Here is a 19,974-nt window from a genome sequence, read left to right on the forward strand (position 1 = left end):
TATTACCTCTCAAACTATTACGTTTTTTAAATCATTCAGTTTTAGTCTCCTCTGTGTCTCTTCCTCATAGTTTTCTGTCCCTTGCTTGGATCTTTTTCTTTGTTGTTGTTGGTATTAATAAATTTTTTTCATCATTTTCAGTCTTGAGTGATAATGATGTTGTGCATGGGGTTGTTTCCAGTGTCAGTTGTTGCATACAGGCCTTACAGTGTGTCAGAATTGCTCATTTCTGCAGTCCCCTGTGGTGACAAGACACCACACTGTGACCATGTGCGTCAGTCGCAGTGCAGGGCCTTCTGCCGTCTGTGTGTGTGTGTGTGTGTGTTTGTTAATGCTCAAGACATAAATGGATTTATAGTGCATTTACAAGCATATTCACAATAACATTCAGTAACACACACACACAGGTAACTGTGCACAAGTCCACACAGTCATATGACACTGAATAAAGAGCCTAAACTATCACTTCATGGTACATACACACACTCTTGCGTGACTGCAAAAAAAAACTAGCATTGTAAATGAATCAATTAACAGAAAGAACTTCTTCCTCCAATGGTCTGTTTACAAGTATGTATCCACATAGGAGAGGTGTCTTACCCAAGATAAAACTTGTTTGTACCTCTCCTTCCTCTTTGAGGTCTTTAAGTTCAGAACACAAGTCATGGTGTTTTGTGGTTTTTCAGCTTTGTCTGTATATGTTGGTGATGCAGGGTTTGTTGTGCTTATACATTCTATAACTTTTGTGTTTGTGTGCTACTTTCTACAGATGGACGTCCTCTGTATATCCTACGTCTTGGACATATGGACACTAAAGGACTGGTTCGGGCACTGGGAGAAGAATCTCTGCTCAGACATGTAATACATATATCATTATTACACCAGAGGGTAAAGCATAGTGCTTTCCAGCCATTAGCATGTAAATGAATAGCACAGAGTCTAACAGCATATGTAAATGTTTAGGTGCTGTCCATCAATGAGGAGGGTCTGAGACGCTGTGAGGAGAACACTAAAGTTTTTGGTCGGCCAATTAGGTTAGAAAGATTTCCCTTCTGTAACCTCAAAAGGTAATATGATGCTGCATTCCAGATGAAGTCAGGAATTCTTTTTGATATTTCCCCACTTCCGACAAAGTGTTCCAGTCAATCATATGTCATACATATTAGCAATGTTCCATCTCATTTTTGTTCTTGCTGAGCAAATCCTATATCTATTGGGTGGAACCTTTGGTTGAATGGTTAATATGCTATAGAACACATCTTTTTAAGAAGTTAACCTCTTGAGCTCATCTGCAGCGACCCCGGTACCATGCCTTCTTGGGGGCGCTAATCACTGGGGGAAAAAAATGGTATTACTCAACCACTTGCTTGATCTGCACAAAATATGTGTCAATTTAAAGCTTACACTCTTATATTTACAATGAATATAGCTGATCTGACCAATTCTAAAATACTGCTCATAAATTTGCTGATAAATTAGAACTGTTCCATTTAAAAAATAAATAAATAAATACATTTGTAATCACAACAATCATATATATACAGTGTTGTGAAAAAGTATTTGCCCCCATCCTGATTTCTAATGTTTTTGTGTATATCTCATACTAAATTGTTTCAAAAATTCAAACAAAATCTAACATAAAACAAAGGCAATCTGAGTAAACACAAAATACAGTTTTTAAATGATAATTTTATTTATTGATGCAAAAAGGTTATCCAATACCAACTGGGGCTGTATGAAAAAGTATTTACCCCCTTAGTTACTAAATCCCCAAATCTATGAAACTGCATTCATAATGGGGTTCAGCTGAACTAGCCACACACAGGCCTGATTAATGCCAGCCCTGTTCAATCAAATCAATACCTAAATTGAACTTTCTCAGCAGCATGAATTTGGTTAAAAGGTCTCACCCAGTAGCACACTGCCAAGGTCTAAAGAAATTCCAGAAATGATGAGGAAAAAGGTGATTGAAATACATCAGTCTGGGAAGGGTTACAGAGCTATTTCAAAGGCTCTGGGACTCCAAAGAACCACAGCAAGAGCCATTATCTCCAAATGGGGCAAATTTGGCACAGTAGTGAATATTCCCAGAAGTGGCCGACCTTCCAAAATTCCTCCAAGAGCACAGTGACGACTCATTCGGGAAATCACAAAAACGCCAAGGACAGCATCCAAGGAGCTGCAGGCCTCTCTCACATCAATAAAGGTCACTGCTCATGACTCCACTATCAGAAAGACACTGGGCAAAAATGCCATTCATGGAAGAGTGGTGAGGCGAAAACCACTGCTAACCCAGAAGAACATTAAGGCTCGTCTGAATTTTGCCAAAACACACCTTGATGATCTTCAAACCTTTTGGGAGAATGTTCTGTGGACTGATGAGTCGAAAGTGGAACTGTTTGGAAGACAGGGGTCCCGTTACATCTGGTGTAAATCAAACACAGAATTCCACAAAAAGAACATTATACCTACGGTCAAGCATGGAGGTGGTAGTGTGATGGGGTGGGGAAGATTTGCTGCTTCAGGGTGACTTGCAGTAATTAAGGGAAACATGAATTCTGCTCTCTACCAGAAAATCCTAAAGGAGAACGTCCGGTCATCAGTCTGTGAGTTGAAGCTCAAGCGCATCTGGATTATGCAGCAAGACAGTGATCCAAAGCACAGGAGTAAGTCCACCTCTGAATGGCTAAAAAGAAGCAAAATTAAAGTTTTGGAGTGGCCTAGTCAAAGTCCTAACTTGAACCTGATTCAGATGCTGTGGCAGGACCTTAAAAGGGCAGTTCATGCTCAAAAACCCTCCAGTGTGGCTGAACTAAAGCAGTTCTGCAAAGAAGAGTGGGCCAAAATTCCACCACAGCGTTGTGAAAGACTGATCTCCAGTTATCGGAAGCGTTTGGTTGCAGTTGTTGCTGCTAAAGGTGGCACAACCAGCTATTAAGTTTAAGGGGGCAGTTAGTTTTTCACATGGGTGATATAGGTGTTGGATTACTTTTTTGCTTCAATATATATATATATATATATATATATATATATATATATTTGAAAACTGTATTTTGTGTTTACTCAGGTTGCCTTTGTTTTATGTTATATCTCGTTTGAAGATCTAAAAGAATTTTATTATGGAAAAATACACAAAAATAGAAGAAATCAGGAAGGGGGCAAATACATTTGCACAGCACTGTATGTGTATGTGTGTGTGTATGTATATATATATATATATATATATATATATAAACAGTAAAAAAAGATAAAGATCACAAAGCCATGTGTTATAAATCTTTGGAAAGGTCTTGATTAGTAGAATATAACAAGCAAAATTGTTTCATTCAGAGACCAAACTACAGTGAGTATTAGCTTGTGAAATCCACATGTATCTTTAAAAAAAGGATTAACACCATTTCCGTCACATTTTGGTTTATTAGTTCATGAAAAATACACATAGTAAAGAAAATGAAATATGACAACTTACAGTAGGCGATCCTGAATCAAACAAGCCCTCACTCGACGTTGTATGATTTGTAAATCTAGAGAAATTTCTCAACGCACATTTTTGGAGTGATGGAATAAGGTGGCAAAGTGAGGCGAAATGTATCATACGGGACATAATTGACACTATTTTATGTGTTTTTATATATTTTTTTTGAGATTTTTGCATTTATAGTTTTCAGTTATTCTGTCTTAATGATCAATAAAACACATCAATTATGATTTGGAGAGGTTTTTTGGACACTTTAATAAATAAAAGTCCACCTTGGGAACCATGGTTCCATATGCTATAAGTTTAGACTGCTTTGCAATTTTTTTTTTTTCCTGGTCTAGTCGACATGTTGGAGAACAACACCAAAGCAAATTTTTTGACCATCCATACTTCCTGTCTAAAAGGTATAATGTCAAGCTGAATAATAACTGAAGCGTTTATTTTTGGCGCTTCAGCTTTGGGTGTTTTGTAAGCAGTGTTGTAGCATAACAGTCTCTGAGCAGGATCCAAATATATTTTTTCAAATTTTGAAAGGTTTTCTAAAAATGTATACCATGCAATTGACATTCTTTGCTATTTTTTTATTTTTTATTTTTTTTTATTTTTTTTTAGAGTTGTAAGCTCTTTTGGGTATGCAATTTTTGCAGAAATCCATCAAAATACGTTTAGGGTGTAAGGGGTTAAATATTAATGTACATATTAACCTATTAAATTAAAACAATGGCATGCTGCCTTTGTGTTTTTCAGTGAAGTATACATTGTTAAATGTTTTGAATTCAGGTACATAGTCATAATAGTAAAGTAGTAGCCTGAGTATAATGTAAACTAAGAAAAAAGTAAGCTAATAATAAAATTTTAAAAAACATAAATTGAGCAGTCAGTGGCTTACTTTTCAATTTTGTTTGATTAATATTAACAACATAATAGAGATCTGTTAACCTGCATTAGTGCATTTACACTGCAACGTCTTATGCAAAGATCCGAGATTTTGACATAACTGATTTGTTGCACCTGTTTGCATTCACTTAAGACATATGCAGCTGTTTATTTTAATCAGTCACGGGATGGGCATTGACCATGAAGAGCATTTAATGTTTGGGCACGCAGCTGCATTTCCACATTAACCAATATTGCTCATGCCTCATGGTAAATGTGGTTATAATTACGTGTTGTTTTATTACTTTTTTCTCCTCCCCTTTTCTCTCCTATTTGGAATGCCCAATTCCCAATGAGCTCTAAGTCCTTGTGGTGGTGTTATGATTCGCCTCAATCTGGGTGGCGGAGGATGGATTTCAGTTGCCTCAGCGTCTGAGACCGGCAATCCGCGCATCTTATCACGTGGCTTGAGCGCGTTACCGCGACACGTGGAGGCTTCACGCTATTCTGCGGCATCCACGCACAACTCACAACGCGCCCCACCAAGAGCGAGAACCACATTATAGTGACCGCTAGGAGGTTACCCCATGTGACTCTACCCTCCCTAGCAACCGGGCCAATTTGGTTGCTTAGGAGACCTGGCTGGAGTCACTCAGCACACCCTGGTTTCGAACTCATGACTCCAGTGGTGGTAGTCAGCATCAATACTCGCTGAGCTACCCAGGCCCCCGTTTCATGACTTTAATAATGTTTATTTCTACCTTGTTTTCACACAAGATTTCACTCAAAGCTTCAGCTCCATACTGGGAAAAAAAAAACACTAAGCATGCATTTAGCTCTAATACAAGAAATCAAGTGGGTTTTCCCACACTCCTTTGAGCCTGTGAGCAGTGTGTATATGTTTTTTCTGTCTGCACGGGAGAAATATTAGAAGTGCGCGGTCGCACTCTTGCACAGCTTAGAGGGAGCAGTGCATATTATATACAATCATATACACTGTATTATGCCAGTTATGGCACAAACATGAAAACGTCAACACAAAATGCTTGTGTTTGATCTAAACTGATGGTGAAATGCGAAAAAAAAACAAAAAAAAACATTATTTATTATAATTACATTAGGGCTGTAAATCAATTAAAATGTTTTAACTAATTAATCACACAGTTTTCTGTGATTAATTGAGATTAATTATGGTACATTGTACATTAAAACAGGACAAGCAAACAAAAAATAGAATCATGAGCCAATATTTCCTTTATATTTGTCTCAAAGAACTTGCAAGAAATAGTTTTCTCATCATTTATAAAAAAAAAAAAAAAATGTTATATACATTTTTACATTTTCAGTATTTTATTTTATTTATTTATTCAGTTAATAAGACACATTTTTACAGGTATAATTCATTGACACGAGTATATGCTATAATTAAAAGTTGGGCAAAATCTTCTGGTGTTTTCCAGTGGACTTTTTTTAATAATAGGAGCAAATGGGCACATTTAATTTATATGAAACTTTACTGGCAATAAACGTAGTGTACATTGCCAATGTATTATAAAACACTACATATAAAACAACTTGAATGCTGAAGTTTAATTTGCTGAAGTTTCTCAAAACTGTTATTTTTTTCTGGCTGCTGTTCAGTCCCTATTGTGCATACGCTGGGTCTATTACGTGCGGTTTCGTTTTTGAAACTGGTTCAGATGACAATGAGTGAGCTTTTTCATGTGATGCAAAGAGATATGGCAGCTTTCCCATGTCTCTCCCACACCTGGCTCACCGCTTGCGGGTGAAGTCTTCATTTTCCATACAGTAAATACGTTCCCATGATTATTATGCATGGGGACATGTGTTGCTCATAATTAATAAGCGTGCACTGTTCCATACAATCAGTTTCTGTGCTAGGATGTGCAGTCGTGTCATGTACCTCATGGAAATTGACATATTCCAATTTTAGCCACAGGAATTAAAAAAAAAAAAAAAACACATACTGCATTAATTGCATAAAAGAAGAAAAAAAAATCAGTGTTAATTTCTGTGACTAATAGTTGATTGTTTAACGTGCTTTTTTATTTTTTATTTTAAGTAAAATTTCCCAACCCTAAATTATATTAAATTAAATGTCTTCTCAGAAATATTTATATGTTTATAAATATTGAAATGCCATCTTTGAAGTGGCATCAAATGATTATTCTCACTGAAGTTGGGGTTGATTGATATGCTTATAGTGCTGTTCAAGTGGCTATTTTCAAGTAGGAGGTTGGAGAATTCAAGGTGCCAAGTTTTCTGGAATGCAGCATTAGTTACTTTTAAAACACTCTCGCCTTATTTGTACTGTTTTGTGTACGTCAAGCCCAATGAAAGGGCCCAGAAACTCAGTTTGAAATGACGTTTTCTCTTCCTGTAGTTGCTGGACATGTCTGGTGGATCTTGAGGGGCTCAATATGAGACATTTATGGCGTCCTGGAGTCAAAGCTCTGCTGAGAATTATTGAGGTGGTGGAGGCCAATTACCCAGAGACTCTGGGCCGTCTGCTCATCCTCCGAGCTCCCAGGGTTTTTCCTGTTCTATGGACTCTGGTAAGGAACCACTGCTGTTGCTTAGGATTCATACTTGTTCTTTTAAATTGTTCTTCTCAGAACTAGAGAAGGGGTTGGCAGCCTTTTTCACATGTAATGCTACATTTAATTGTTCTTGGTAGTGTTGCCCTACCTAACTGAACTGCAAAGTGTTACCAACTGGATTGCCCAGAGCAAACTTCTGTGTCGTGCTATTGGTAGGTTGCACAACAGGTCCACTCTGTGCTGGATAGTAGGCTGTGTAACTGAGGAAGGATTGCTGTGAGGTAATTTGGCATGCAGGGACATAATTTTTTTGTAATCGAAATAAACAACATAAATAAAATACACATATATTCCTTTCTCTGGGTCAATGGTGGCACACATGCTTAAGGTTTCATATTCTCCTTGGCTGGAGGATATGAATAAATTTATATGAGCACAGAGTAATGCTGCCCACTATTTTGAATGTTCACCTTCTGCTCTGATCTGTGAGAGTGAAAATCTTGCCACTTTAAAAAGTATTGGCCACTTCAAGTTAACATTAACAAATAACTTCTTAGCTGTTAGTGTTCTTTCACATCACAACCACTTGTTGTGTCCCAGTTTAAATATTTAGTAGCTAACAACCCCAAAGGAGGCTAGAAATTCTCATCTTTAACGTATCTTGTGTCACTTTTAACCCTCTGGGGTCGACGGATGCGCCGGCGCGTCCTGCTGGATTTTTTCCTCAACAGCGGAAACAACTTAAAATGCTCCTTCATTTTTGGGCATACAGATAAGTGTAAGACATCATTAGAGACTATAAAGTGTCTACTTTTATTTGTTTACACTCACAATAACAACCTTGTGCTTTTGTAAAATAAAGAAAATAAACAGGGTGCGCTTTCAGCCATCTCCGCGAGCGTCTTTCTGAAACACGTCAAAAAAATTAACTGAAACTCTGCAAATACTTATCAGACAAACATGAAACATATATCTAAAGAAAGCTTAAAATATCTACTTTTAAATAAAACAATTCAAATTTAAAACAAATATAGCGATGTACAGTTTCTCCTGGTAATTATCCCTAATGTGATCACACCCACCAGCAGAGCGTGCTATTCATACGGTAATGTGCTGAGGCGATCAGTGCAAATGGTAAACGCCCCCAACAGTGCCTTAAAAAGCATCAAGTTCGTTCACTTTTCTGCGCATTTGGAAGATGGCACGCTACACAGGTGAGGAAGCTCCTGGATAGTGATGAAGAGTTCACATTTTCCTCAGAAGAAGAGCGGGACTCCGATGAACATTTGCATTTTGAAGAACGACTTGATCCAGCCGAGGATACAATTTTGGGATGAGTAAGTAATTTAGTTTTACGTACATTAGTTGACATGCTATTTTATATAAACGTACATATTTTACTAGTTGGACTATTTCCAGACTTGCCAGCCAGGATTCAGAGTATTGAAATTTGAAATATGTACTAATAGGCAAGTTTTAGTTACATTTAAATGTTGTTTCGGCTAAAGCAGGTATTTGAATTGTATGCTGTATGATATAAATATGATATGTAATATGATATAAAAATAATATTAATATTTAGATTATATTTTAACTAGTGTTTATGCTGCCTCATTATCATCAACGAAGCTTGTGCTTGCTAATATCTGTTCGGGTGTAAATGTGTAAAATGTGCTGTAAATATTCCCATATTAGAAAATCAGCATATTAGAATGATTTCTGAAGGATCATGTGACACTGAAGACTGCTGTAATGATGCTGAAAATTCAGCTTTGATCACAGGAATAAATTGCATTTGACAATATATTCAAATAGAAAACAGTTATTTTAAATTGTAAAAATATTTCACAATATCAGTTTTGTTGTATTTTGGATCAAATCAATGCAGCCTTGGTGAGCAGAAGAGACTTCTTTTAAAAACATTAAAAAATCTTACAGATCTAAAACTTTTAAACGGTAGTGTAGGTTTAAAGTTTTTAAGTAAAGAAAATGTATAATCAGATAACTTGATTTTGTGAATAAGCTACAAACAATACATTCAATCATTAAGTCTTCTCACATTCATTCTCTCTCAGGGGAGGGGTTTTTGACTCCTCAGGTGTGAATCACATCAGTATTCATGATCATCCACGCCTCCTCGCATATGGCCTTTCTAACACTAAAAGTGTCTTACAGAAGTTAAATGACTATATTGTTTTGTATGAATGAGTGATGAGGATGGATTTCACATCATTTTGTAGCACAAACTCTAGGCTACAAGATCCAGTTCTCAAAAGTCTTGTGAACAAATGTTTAATATGTGTTATATGGCCTTATGTCAGTGACTAAAATTTTTTGTTTTTTCAAAAACCACGCATAAACGTTATTTTCTCAAAAATACAAACATGTTGTACACATATTATTGTAGCCCAGTGTGCTGAATACAGTGTTATCAGAATTTAGCCATTAATATGTTTTTAAGCAACTGAAAAAAGCACAAATGTCAAGGCATGTCAAAACTTCTCCAGGGCCCATAACACCCTCAGACCCCAGAGGGTTAACGGAGCATCCCTCCTCCCATCTGTTTACAGGTGAGCCCCTTCATTGATGAGAATACACGAAAGAAGTTTCTCATCTATGCAGGAAATGACTACCAGGGTCCTGGAGGTCTTGTGGACTACATTGATAAAGAGATCATTCCTGACTTCCTTGGAGGAGAATGTATGGTATGTAACTTGCTCTTGCCATAGTAGTAGCACAGTCGAAAGGGTTACACATGTATGCATGTGTCTAAACTTGGGAAGAGCTGTAGTCTGATGTTAGCTATTTTATTTAACTGAATTATTGTTGTTGTGAAATTTGTGCAGTGTGAAGTGCCAGAGGGCGGCCTGGTGCCCAAGTCTCTATACAGAACCGCAGAGGAACTAGAGAATGATGAGATTAGACTGTGGACTGAGACGATTTATCAGAGTGCAAGCATCTTCAAAGGAGCACCACATGAGGTCAGACTTCTGCTTTAGAAACAATAAACTTAATGCATTTATACATTTAAATAATATGTTCTACAATAAATTCATCCAGTCTAAGGAAATACAACATTACTTTATTTCTTGAACACCACTGGCCAGTAATGAAACTACAGTTTTTAAGTGTTCAAATAGCACATTTATACATTTCCTGTGTCTCCCCCTTCAGCTACTGATTGAGATCATTGATGCATCCTCAGTCATCACTTGGGACTTTGATGTATGTAAGGGTGATGTGGTGTTCAATATCTACCATTCTAAACGAGCTCCACAGCCACCAAAGAAAGATCCCCTGGCTGCCCATGGCATCACATCACCTGCAGGCAACAATGTGCAACTAATAGATAAATCCTGGCTTCTGGGACAGGACTACAGCATGGTGGAGTCACCCCTAACCTGCAAAGAGGGAGAAAGTGTACAGGTTTGTCGGTTACAACCATCATTCAGTTTTGATGCCGATTTTGAGTTATTAAAGGAAGTTTAAAGGGTTTAAATGTGTGCCAAAAACAGTCATAAATATAGCTGCAAGCAGCAATGATTGGGCCCTGCTGAAATTCATTAAGCACAATGCAAAGAACTTAAGAACGCCAGAGACACAACGTGAAGACTATTTTAACATGGTTCGAGCTGGGTTTCATCTTTTGAAATTAAGTCCAGAGCCTTAAAACTGCACCACACAATTGACAAGTCTGAATGATGTCATAGAGATATTCCAAGTTGAATGTACAAAAGATTATTGAGAAAATGTTGTTACTACAGATAAGTAATTTTGAATTGAAGCAGGAATTATGCAGTGAAGTATGGCCTACATTGTAGTAAGCACAACATGAAGACTCAGAGATCATCAGAAGTACAGTTTTTAAAACCATTTCCTGGACTCACACGCTGAGTCTTTTTAGCCATAGTGCAATGCTTTAACCAATGAGCCATACAATCAGCACATCTAAATGATGCCAAAGAGAAATTCCAAGTTGAGTACAAAATGATTGCTGATAAAAGGTTGTTGTTACAGCCAAGTCGTTTTTAATTGAAGCAGGAATTATGCAGTGAACTACTGCCAGCATTGCAGTAGGCAAAATATGAAGACTCAGAGTTAAACAAATGTACAGTTTTTAAAATCATCCTTTGCTGAACTTGAACTCCCAGTCTTTTGATCTGTAGTCAAGTGCTTTAACCACTAGACCACACAGTTGGCACGCCTTAATAATGGCAAAGAGACATGACAAGTTTAGAGTCAGCACACAAAAGCGTTGCTTAGCATGCTAACCAATTAGCATGCTAAGCAATCATAGCATGTAGCATTCTAGCAAGCTTTTAACTATAGGTGGTGCTGTCTGTAGACTCCTCAGGTTCCTTCAAGGCATGATGTTGATGACAAACAAATTTGTATTTAAATCCGATAATGCATTCAAAAGATACATCAGTTTATGTTAAAATCCAAAATGACGCGAGACAAAATGGCTGATTTTGGATATTTTTTAACCCATAGTTGGCGTCGTCACCAAACGTTGCATGTACCTTCAGATCATGATTCTAATGAAGCATACCAAGTTCAATTTCGATACAGCTTGACTTCCTGTTTTATGCCAACATCAATAAATTTGCGCTAGCATAACTTTTTAACAACAGCGAAAGTCAAAATTCTTTAAGGTATCGTCTGTGCTGCTCAGTCTGAAGATCAACTGGGCATTTTATTTTATTTTATTTATTTATTTTTTTTGCAAATCGGGCAAAGTTTCTAGGAGTAGTAGCCAAAAAAAAAAAAAAAAAACATAATGGGGTCCATTACAATCAACATGAGAGTAATCGTATGGAGGAAAAAAAAAAAATTGTTTCTAGGCCAAACAGTTCAAAAGTTACGTGCAAAAGAAGTTAATATTTGAACTGGTGGTGGTGCTATAGTGTTTGTCCTAGAGACCCCAAATTTAGTTTGGAGGCTATTCATTTCCACCCTTATAAGTGTGCCAAATTTCATAATTTTTCTATGAAGGGTTATAGTGCTGCCATACACTTCCATTGCGGAACAATAATAATAAGAAGAAATGTAACAGAAACAACAGAAACCTTCATTGCTTGGCCCCTAATAATAATAATAATAATAAGAAGAAGAAGAAGAAGAAGAAAACCTACAAAAACAATAGGGCTTTGTCCCTTGGGGGCTTGGCCCCTTATTAACTTGACATTTGTTCTGTAGTTGCAAAAACTTGGAACAATTGGAGCTGATTGTAATTAACAGGCAATTGTCTGTTTTAATATATCTCTTTTCTCTACTATTTTGCCAACCCCTCTATGCACCCTTTAGGGATCCCATGTGACTCGATGGCCAGGTTTCTATATTCTGCAGTGGAAGTTCCATTCTATGCCAGCGTGTGCCGCCACCAACCTGCCCCGTGTGGACGATGTTCTGGCTACTCTGCAGGTGTCCTCTCACAAGTGTAAAGTCATGTACTACACTGAAGTGCTGGGCTCAGAGGACTTTAGGTAAACACACATCTGAGAGCAGTTAACTTTGTGAGATCTGTGGTGATCATTTCATTACTGCCTAGTCATTCTCATTTTAAATATATCAATTGTTTGCTGTTGCTGTATCGTTGGATTTCTTTATAAAAAAAAAAAAAAAAAAAGTGTTTCAGAGATCTGGTTAAATATATCAACTAGTTTATTTAAATTGGCTTATACTCTGTTCTGGTTTTATTTATTTTACTAGTATTGCGGTATTAAGTTCATATTATTTATTAGAACAGAATAGTCATGAGCAGTGTCCAAGCCTGCTGCTTTTTTTTTTCTCTTTCTCTCCCTTCTGCGCACGACCACCTTCCTTTCTGTTTCTCCCTGTAAAGAACGGCTTGCTGCGATGTGCAGAGTTTGTAAGTGAACTTGTTTGCCGTTAGCTTAGCGACTGAGCTTTGCTAACAGATTGTGCTTGTTAGCATTCTTACCATGCTAACAAAGATATGTAAATTTATGTCTGCTCAAACATGCTTGGCTTGAATTTCACCCTTTAATTCTTCATTCAGTGTGTGCAGGCTGCCATTACACGGTTGATGTGAGATAATGATAAGCTTATATAAAGATGTCATAAGCTTTTAAAAAGCCCTCACGATTTCATTTACAAGTAATTTGTAAACAGTTGAGATTTTTGTGAAACTCCAGCATGTTCTTGGCTGTTTAGGTTTAGTCTCATCTGTGTTGTCCCGTATCATAGTAAAATTGCTTGTCATACTTGATAGAAAATCAGGTCTATTCACACCAAGTCTGAATGTTTGCACATCAAGATTCGAGATTTCTTAATAAAAACATGCATTCTTGTGAACCCCTTTTTTTTATTTATGTATATTGATGATTTTATTTTATTATTGATTTATTCATTTTCTGTTTGTATTCCAATTTTTAAAAATTTTTTTTTTTTTTTTTTGTTTTTTTTGTTTGTTTATTATACATACAGGTGCATCTCAATAAATTAGAATGTAGTGGAAAAGTTCATTTATTTCAGTAATTCAACTCAAATTGTGAAACTCGTGTATTAAATAAATTCAATGCACACAGACTGAAGTAGTTTAAGTCTTTGGTTCTTTTAATTGTAATGATTTTGGCTCACATTTAACAAAAACCCACCAATTCACTATCTCAACAAATTAGAATATGGTGACATGCCAATAAGCTAATCAACTCAAAACACCTGCAAAGGTTTCCTGAGCCTTCAAAATGGTCTCTCAGTTTGGTTCACTAGGCTACACAATCATGGGGAAGACTGCTGATCTGACAGTTGTCCAGAAGACAGTCATTGACACCCTTCACAAGGAGGGTAAGCCACAAACATTCATTGCCAAAGAAGCTGGCTGTTCACAGAGTGCTGTATCCAAGCATGTTAACATAAAGTTGAGTGGAAGGAAAAAGTGTGGAAGAAAAAGATGCACAACTAACCGAGAGAACCGCAGCCTTATGAGGATTGTCAAGCAAAATCGATTCAAGAATTTGGGTGAACTTCACAAGGAAGTCAAGGCATCAAGAGCCACCACACACAGACGTGTCAAGGAATTTGGCTACAGTTGTCGTATTCCTCTTGTTAAGCCACTCCTGAACCACAGACAATGTCAGAGGCGTCTTACCTGGGCTAAGGAGAAGAAGAACTGGACTGTTGCCCAGTGGTCCAAAGTCCTCTTTTCAGATGAGAGCAAGTTTTCATTTGGAAACCAAGGTCCTAGAGTCTGGAGGAAGGGTGGAGAAGCTCATAGCCCAAGTTGCTTGAAGTCCAGTGTTAAGTTTCCACAGTCTGTGGTGATTTGGGGTGCAATGTCATCTGCTGGTGTTGGTCCATTGTGTTCTTTGAAAACCAAAGTCACTGCACTCGTTTACCAAGAAATTTTGGAGCACTTCATGCTTCCTTCTGCTGACCAGCTTTTTAAAGATGCTGATTTCATTTTCCAGCAGGATTTGGCACCTGCCCACACTGCCAAAAGCACCAAAAGTTGGTTAAATGACCATGGTGTTGGTGTGCTTGACTGGCCAGCAAACTCACCAGACCTGAGTCTTGTCAAGAGGAAAATGAGAAACAAGAGACCAAAAAATGCAGATGAGCTGAAGGCCACTGTCAAAGAAACCTGGGCTTCCATACCACCTCAGCAGTGCCACAAACTGATCACCTCCATGCCACGCCGAATTGAGGCAGTAATTAAAGCAAAAGGAGCCCCTACCAAGTATTGAGTACATATACAGTAAACGAACATACTTTCCAGAAGGCCAACAATTCACTAAAAATGTTTTTTTTATTGGTCTTATGATGTATTCTAATTTGTTGAGATAGTGAATTGGTGGGTTTTGTTAAATGTGAGCCAAAATCATCACAATTAAAAGAACCAAAGACTTAAACTACTTCAGTCTGTGTGCATTGAATTTATTTAATACATGAGTTTCACAGTTCACAAACACGAGTTGAATTACTGAAATAAATGAACTTTTCCACGACATTCTAATTTATTGAGATGCACCTGTATAACTATATTATAAAAGACAGTGGCAACAAACAATTACAGGGTAAAGAAATTATATGGTGAGCAATTGATGACAAAATGGGACTATAATTACCTAATACCATATCTGTTACATATTATTATTATTATTATTATTATTAATACTAAACTGGCCACTATTATCGTTATACCTTAATATTCCTATATAAAACTTCTCTTTTAGTCACCCTACTATTTTTACTACTTTATTTCCATAGTTCCATTCCAGACGAGTGACAACATTTCAGTTTTAGTGGTGGGTTGTATTTTGCATTCAAGAAAGTTAATTTGTATTGTCAGATGTGCTGTATTTTGCATTCGAGCATGTGAATGACAGGAATGCATTTTGTTTTCATTTAGGCATGCTCAGTTTTCAGAAAATGAAGATGGACTTGGTGTGAATAGTCTTTGTTCGGAAACTTGTTTGCAAATTTTGACTTGTTTTGAACAAGCCTGAACGTGGCGATTATGTTAGCTCTATGTAGGTACTATGAATACCTTAAACTCAACTTTACATGCCAGACTACCTAAATTGATCCTGTGAGGTTTTGAGGTTTTTATCACTATAAAAGATTGTTGTTAATCTTGTATTTTAAATACCTGTAGGCTTTTATAACCACTTTAATATCTACAGTAATTAATACCAGCCCTATGCAAACAGCAGTCTTAGGGAAATATTATTTTATTTTCACATTTAACTTCACTTTTTACTGGTCCACCCAGAAGAATTTTAGTACAACGTATTGAAGTTAAATCAGAGACTTTGCTTCTCTTATTTGCTTCTGTTTGGCCTTTTTTGCTAACTGCATGTCCTGCTTAAGCTCTGGGTGTTGGTCTGGACATGAACACAAATGAAACTGATAGGCATGAGGAGACTGAGCTTACAGTTTTTAATTAACTAATTGAATCTTAATTTTTTTTTTCTTGGCTCCTCTTTTCTTAAAGATTTTAATCTATAGAAATCAAGCTTGTTAATTTATCACACTCTTCTACTCTGTTTTGTTCTATTCTGCTGTTTCAGGGGCTCGATGACCAGCCTGGAGTCCAGCCACAGTGGTTTCTCCCAGCTTAGTGCTGCCACCACATCCTCCAGCCAATCGCAGTCCAGCTCCATGATCTCCAGGTAGAACAGCAGGAGATTCAGCCTCTGCAATGTTCTACAACCCTCTTGAATCGCAGGACTCAACTCTTAATCAACCCAATAACTTTCCAAACTCTCTCATCTACCCCAAACACTGTATCACTCCATTTCAAGGACCTAAAGCATGCTTGCACAACTAAAGAGAGTGTAAGCAAACATCCTTATTTCTAAGGATTTTGGTGGTGGTAGTTGTTTTTCAAAGGGCTTGGATCTGCTTTGCCATAGCGCTCAGCAGGGCTTCAAGTCAGTTCACAGGCAGATTGTTATTTTTAATGTGTGAGTTTCCAAAGAACCATGCACTTCACCATGCATTTGTATGTTTCCCATGGACAGCAGGCTGAACTAAGCAATACATGTTCTTCAGGTTGGGGATTAGCCTAAAATGAAGAAACTGAATGCGCACACACATGCCCCAGTACACACATACACATCTCAAAAATTGCACATACATACATAGATACATATATGCACTTAGTTCTGCCATATCACCAGGAGTTTGTCGTCTTGGTGAATTGTTTTTTAGGTCAGTGGTTGGGCTTCTGCAATAAAATTTTTACTATTTGAATTCGTATTTATCATGAAAAAAGTTTAAGGAGACTAGGTTAGTCTTCTTAGGTGCTACATGCTCGTTTCCTCATTGTTAGTAAGTGGCTAGACTTGCAGTTTGAACACTTGAGTTCAGCAAAGTGTATATTGATATATAGTGATTACTACTTGTGTTAGCTTGAATTTAGATTTTACTTTATGGAAACGCCTTGATATTGAACCTCAGACTTGCTGCTGATCAGTTCCTATGCAGTCAGCCAATCAGTGGTCTTGGAGTTGTCATTCATATTAATAGGTCAAACATTTTTGAATGATGCTTTCTGGAAGAGAGGCAGTGTGAATTTGGTAGTGAATCTTATCATTGATCCTATGGTCCCACAGAATAGGGCTTTTTTCTATTATTATTCTATTTTCATGGTTCTGTATTACAAGAGAGAGAAAATGGGTCTTTTTTTTTTTTTTTTTATTATTATTATTTTTTTATCTTGTCTCTTTTGCTTTGGTAGTTTCTATAAGCAAAGACTTGAAATGGAGTAAAGTTATACAATGCTTTGAAGTGTGCTCTCAGAACTCTGTCAAGGCTTAAATAATTTGCCTATCTGTGTTAATTTGAGAATATCAATCAGAATGGTAAACAAAATAATTAACTAAATAATTGTCTGTGCATTCAAGACTTTTAGGTAAGAGCAAGGCCATTAAGACTTTTCTTAAAGAATTTAAACATGTTTATTAACGTGCACGATGGTGTCACGTGCTTACAGTCCTGAGAGAATGCATGTGTGCATCCATGTAAAGTTTACTTGAGGGCGGTGGATGCACTCACAAATACAGTTTATTCACACCAGCTGTTTGGAAGCAGAATAATGCCATTTTAGTCTAAAGATGATGCTTCTATAAATCTCAGCCTTATCAGTCCTGATCTCAAGGGCAGGACACTTTAGGGAAAAGGAGAGCAGGCAGTACTGGTTTGTCTTGGATGCCCTTATTAAACTGCAAATTTACACTACCAAGAAAAGCATAAAAGCAAACTTGGAGAAGCATGTTAAACCCCACCCTATTGCTATTGTAATAACCAGATTGTTACATTGAACAACAATTAGTTTTTATATGCATTTTTTGGAATGTTAAACTTACTATGATATAGTGATAAAGTACCAGTGTTCTGAAAGTCTAGGTACTCCAAAAACAAAATAAGGACATCCAAAAATCTAATGAGACAGGTGGTAAGCAGTTTTTTTTACCTGCATCCATGCCTGATGTAAAGAAAAAAAGAGGAGGAACAAATTATCCTGAAACTTTGTTTGGGGTTGAAAAATAAAATTATTGTCATTAAAACATTATAGGATTATTGTTCATTGAATTTTTTCATTGTGGTGTATCTATAACTTTAAATGCTATTTGAATGACTAGGTTAGCCCAGTGTCATGCTATCAAATCACAACAAGAATGAGAACTGCTTAACATCCGCAAAGCACATATTCTGAACCATGTATCTTTTGATATAAAGTCATCTTCATTTTTCTACAAGCTGCAGTCAGGTAGGATTTTCAGGGTTTATGGAATTTAGAATTGAACAGTGTTTAACCATGCACGGGTTAGTACGCTGTTTTTAAGTTTAGTTATTAGAACAAAGTGAGCATTCTATTTACAATACTTTTTAAAATCTTTAACAAAAGTTATGTTTTAATATTGCAAAAATTTATCCTCGAGAAGGTGTGTCAGATGTAACCATGTGATGCTATAAAGAGATGAGAGCGGAGTGATTTTGTATGTCTGAATGTGTGGCAATTGTCCTAAACCTTGTTTTACATGTTTATTTTTTTTCACTTATCTGTTTCAGCCATCTAATGCAGCGTCACTGCTAACATTAATTTTTATTTGTGTTTGTGACTTGTGGGCTAGATGATACCCCTGATATTGTGATATGCAAGCATCTCTGCAGTTAATATATCATAGGCCCCAAGCAAGGCCCACTGGTGTGTCCAGAAGCTCTTTCTTATACACACACACCTGTAGTCTTCCTTATACACCTGCAACCCTCAATTGAATAGACCAGTGTGTTTGTAAAGTAAATGTAGGGGCTTTTACACCCACCCAACTGGAACAAATGCCAGCATTCACATTTTGTCATTTAAGTTTAGAATGTTAAGAAAAATAATCAACTGGCCAAACAAACTGTCCTAAAATGCAGAATTTTGTATTTGGTTCTTTTTAAATTGACTATCTTCACAGAAACTCAGCTTTCTATGTAATAATGTTGCTTAGCATAAAAACCAACCAATGTGTGAATATCTCCAGTTGTTTGTGTGGGTTCATCTGTGTATGAGGGCTACTAACTATTTGTCTGTTGTTTTTCCCCCCTCTGCTTGTATTCTCTTTTCTGAGATGTTACATATCTGTTTTTCCTCTGACAAATTCTGCATGTGAAAAGAAAATGTTGAATATAAAGATACGACTTTAATAACTTCAAATAAATGTAAAGGAGACAATTGTCCTGTGTTCCTTCTGTAAGTGTTTGAAGAATACAAATAAGAACGACTAAAAAAATTATAACTTTGAGAAATAGCATTGTTTCACATGTACTAGTACTGCAAACTATCTATTGATTAAGTCTCTCTTAAAGCCAACCTGAGTAATGTAAACAATAGGACACTAGTACTGCACTGTAGATGATACTCTCAGAACTATTCATAAGGATTATGAGCGATTGAAAATGACAGGAAGCTCATGAGAGACCAATATAATCCAAATATACAAATAATCCAAAGAGTTTACTGATAAAAGTATTTGTCACAATTCAGAAGCATCAGTTTCTTAAGATTTTAGTAGCCAGAGTTTCAAGAAGAAGAGCGGGAGACGGAAGTTGGACTTCAACAGCTTTTATTAGAGTTCATCAAATTGCATCTTAGTGATACACAGAGATGTTTATCTGTGTCTTTGTCGTCGTAGTTGTTGACTTCGTCTGTTGTCGGTTGATTAATACATATTAATGAAGAGTAATACAATGCATTTAAAAAGAATTGTAAAACAAATAATACAGATTAGTAAAAATATAACCGTTTTTCCAATTTCCTGAAGTTGTGGACTCAGATTGTTTTCTAACCATTTGATGAGATTGAACCCTTCAGGTTTCACATTGGAATTCAGAGCTCGTATTTCATTTCTCAGTGCTGTCATATGGGTTAATACATCTGTCAGGTTTTGTTGAACATCTGGAATATATGTACAACATTGATCACCTATCAATGCCCAAACGCTGCCACCTTTAGCTAAAAGGTAGTCTAAAGCTGCCCTATTTTGAAGAGCTACTAGTCTGATGTTTTGCATTTTTTGTCAAGCGAAAAACCATTAATTGTTA

At 36.7% G+C, this 19,974-nt stretch overlaps 1 protein-coding gene across 2 annotated transcripts in view; it reads left to right on the forward strand.

Moving 5' to 3' along the window:
* Nucleotides 1-19,107, forward strand: part of si:dkey-237i9.1 (SEC14-like protein 1) — a 110,103-nt gene extending 90,996 nt beyond the window's left edge. Inside the window, exons 9-17 of one of the 2 annotated variants that reach the window (XM_051712053.1) lie at nt 770-858; nt 964-1,034; nt 6,759-6,930; nt 9,486-9,620; nt 9,762-9,896; nt 10,090-10,341; nt 12,223-12,401; nt 12,761-12,787; nt 15,951-19,107. In XM_051712053.1, coding sequence (XP_051568013.1) covers nt 770-858; nt 964-1,034; nt 6,759-6,930; nt 9,486-9,620; nt 9,762-9,896; nt 10,090-10,341; nt 12,223-12,401; nt 12,761-12,787; nt 15,951-16,056 — 1,166 coding nt within the window. In that variant the 3' untranslated portion in view covers nt 16,057-19,107. The remainder of the gene's footprint in view (nt 1-769; nt 859-963; nt 1,035-6,758; nt 6,931-9,485; nt 9,621-9,761; nt 9,897-10,089; nt 10,342-12,222; nt 12,402-12,760; nt 12,788-15,950) is intronic. The other variant, XM_051712054.1, reaches the window with a different exon arrangement.
* The last annotated feature ends 867 nt before the right edge of the window (nt 19,108-19,974 follow it).

Source organism: Myxocyprinus asiaticus, chromosome 12 (assembly GCF_019703515.2).
Source record: "Myxocyprinus asiaticus isolate MX2 ecotype Aquarium Trade chromosome 12, UBuf_Myxa_2, whole genome shotgun sequence".
Taxonomy (NCBI): Eukaryota; Metazoa; Chordata; class Actinopteri; order Cypriniformes; family Catostomidae; genus Myxocyprinus; species Myxocyprinus asiaticus.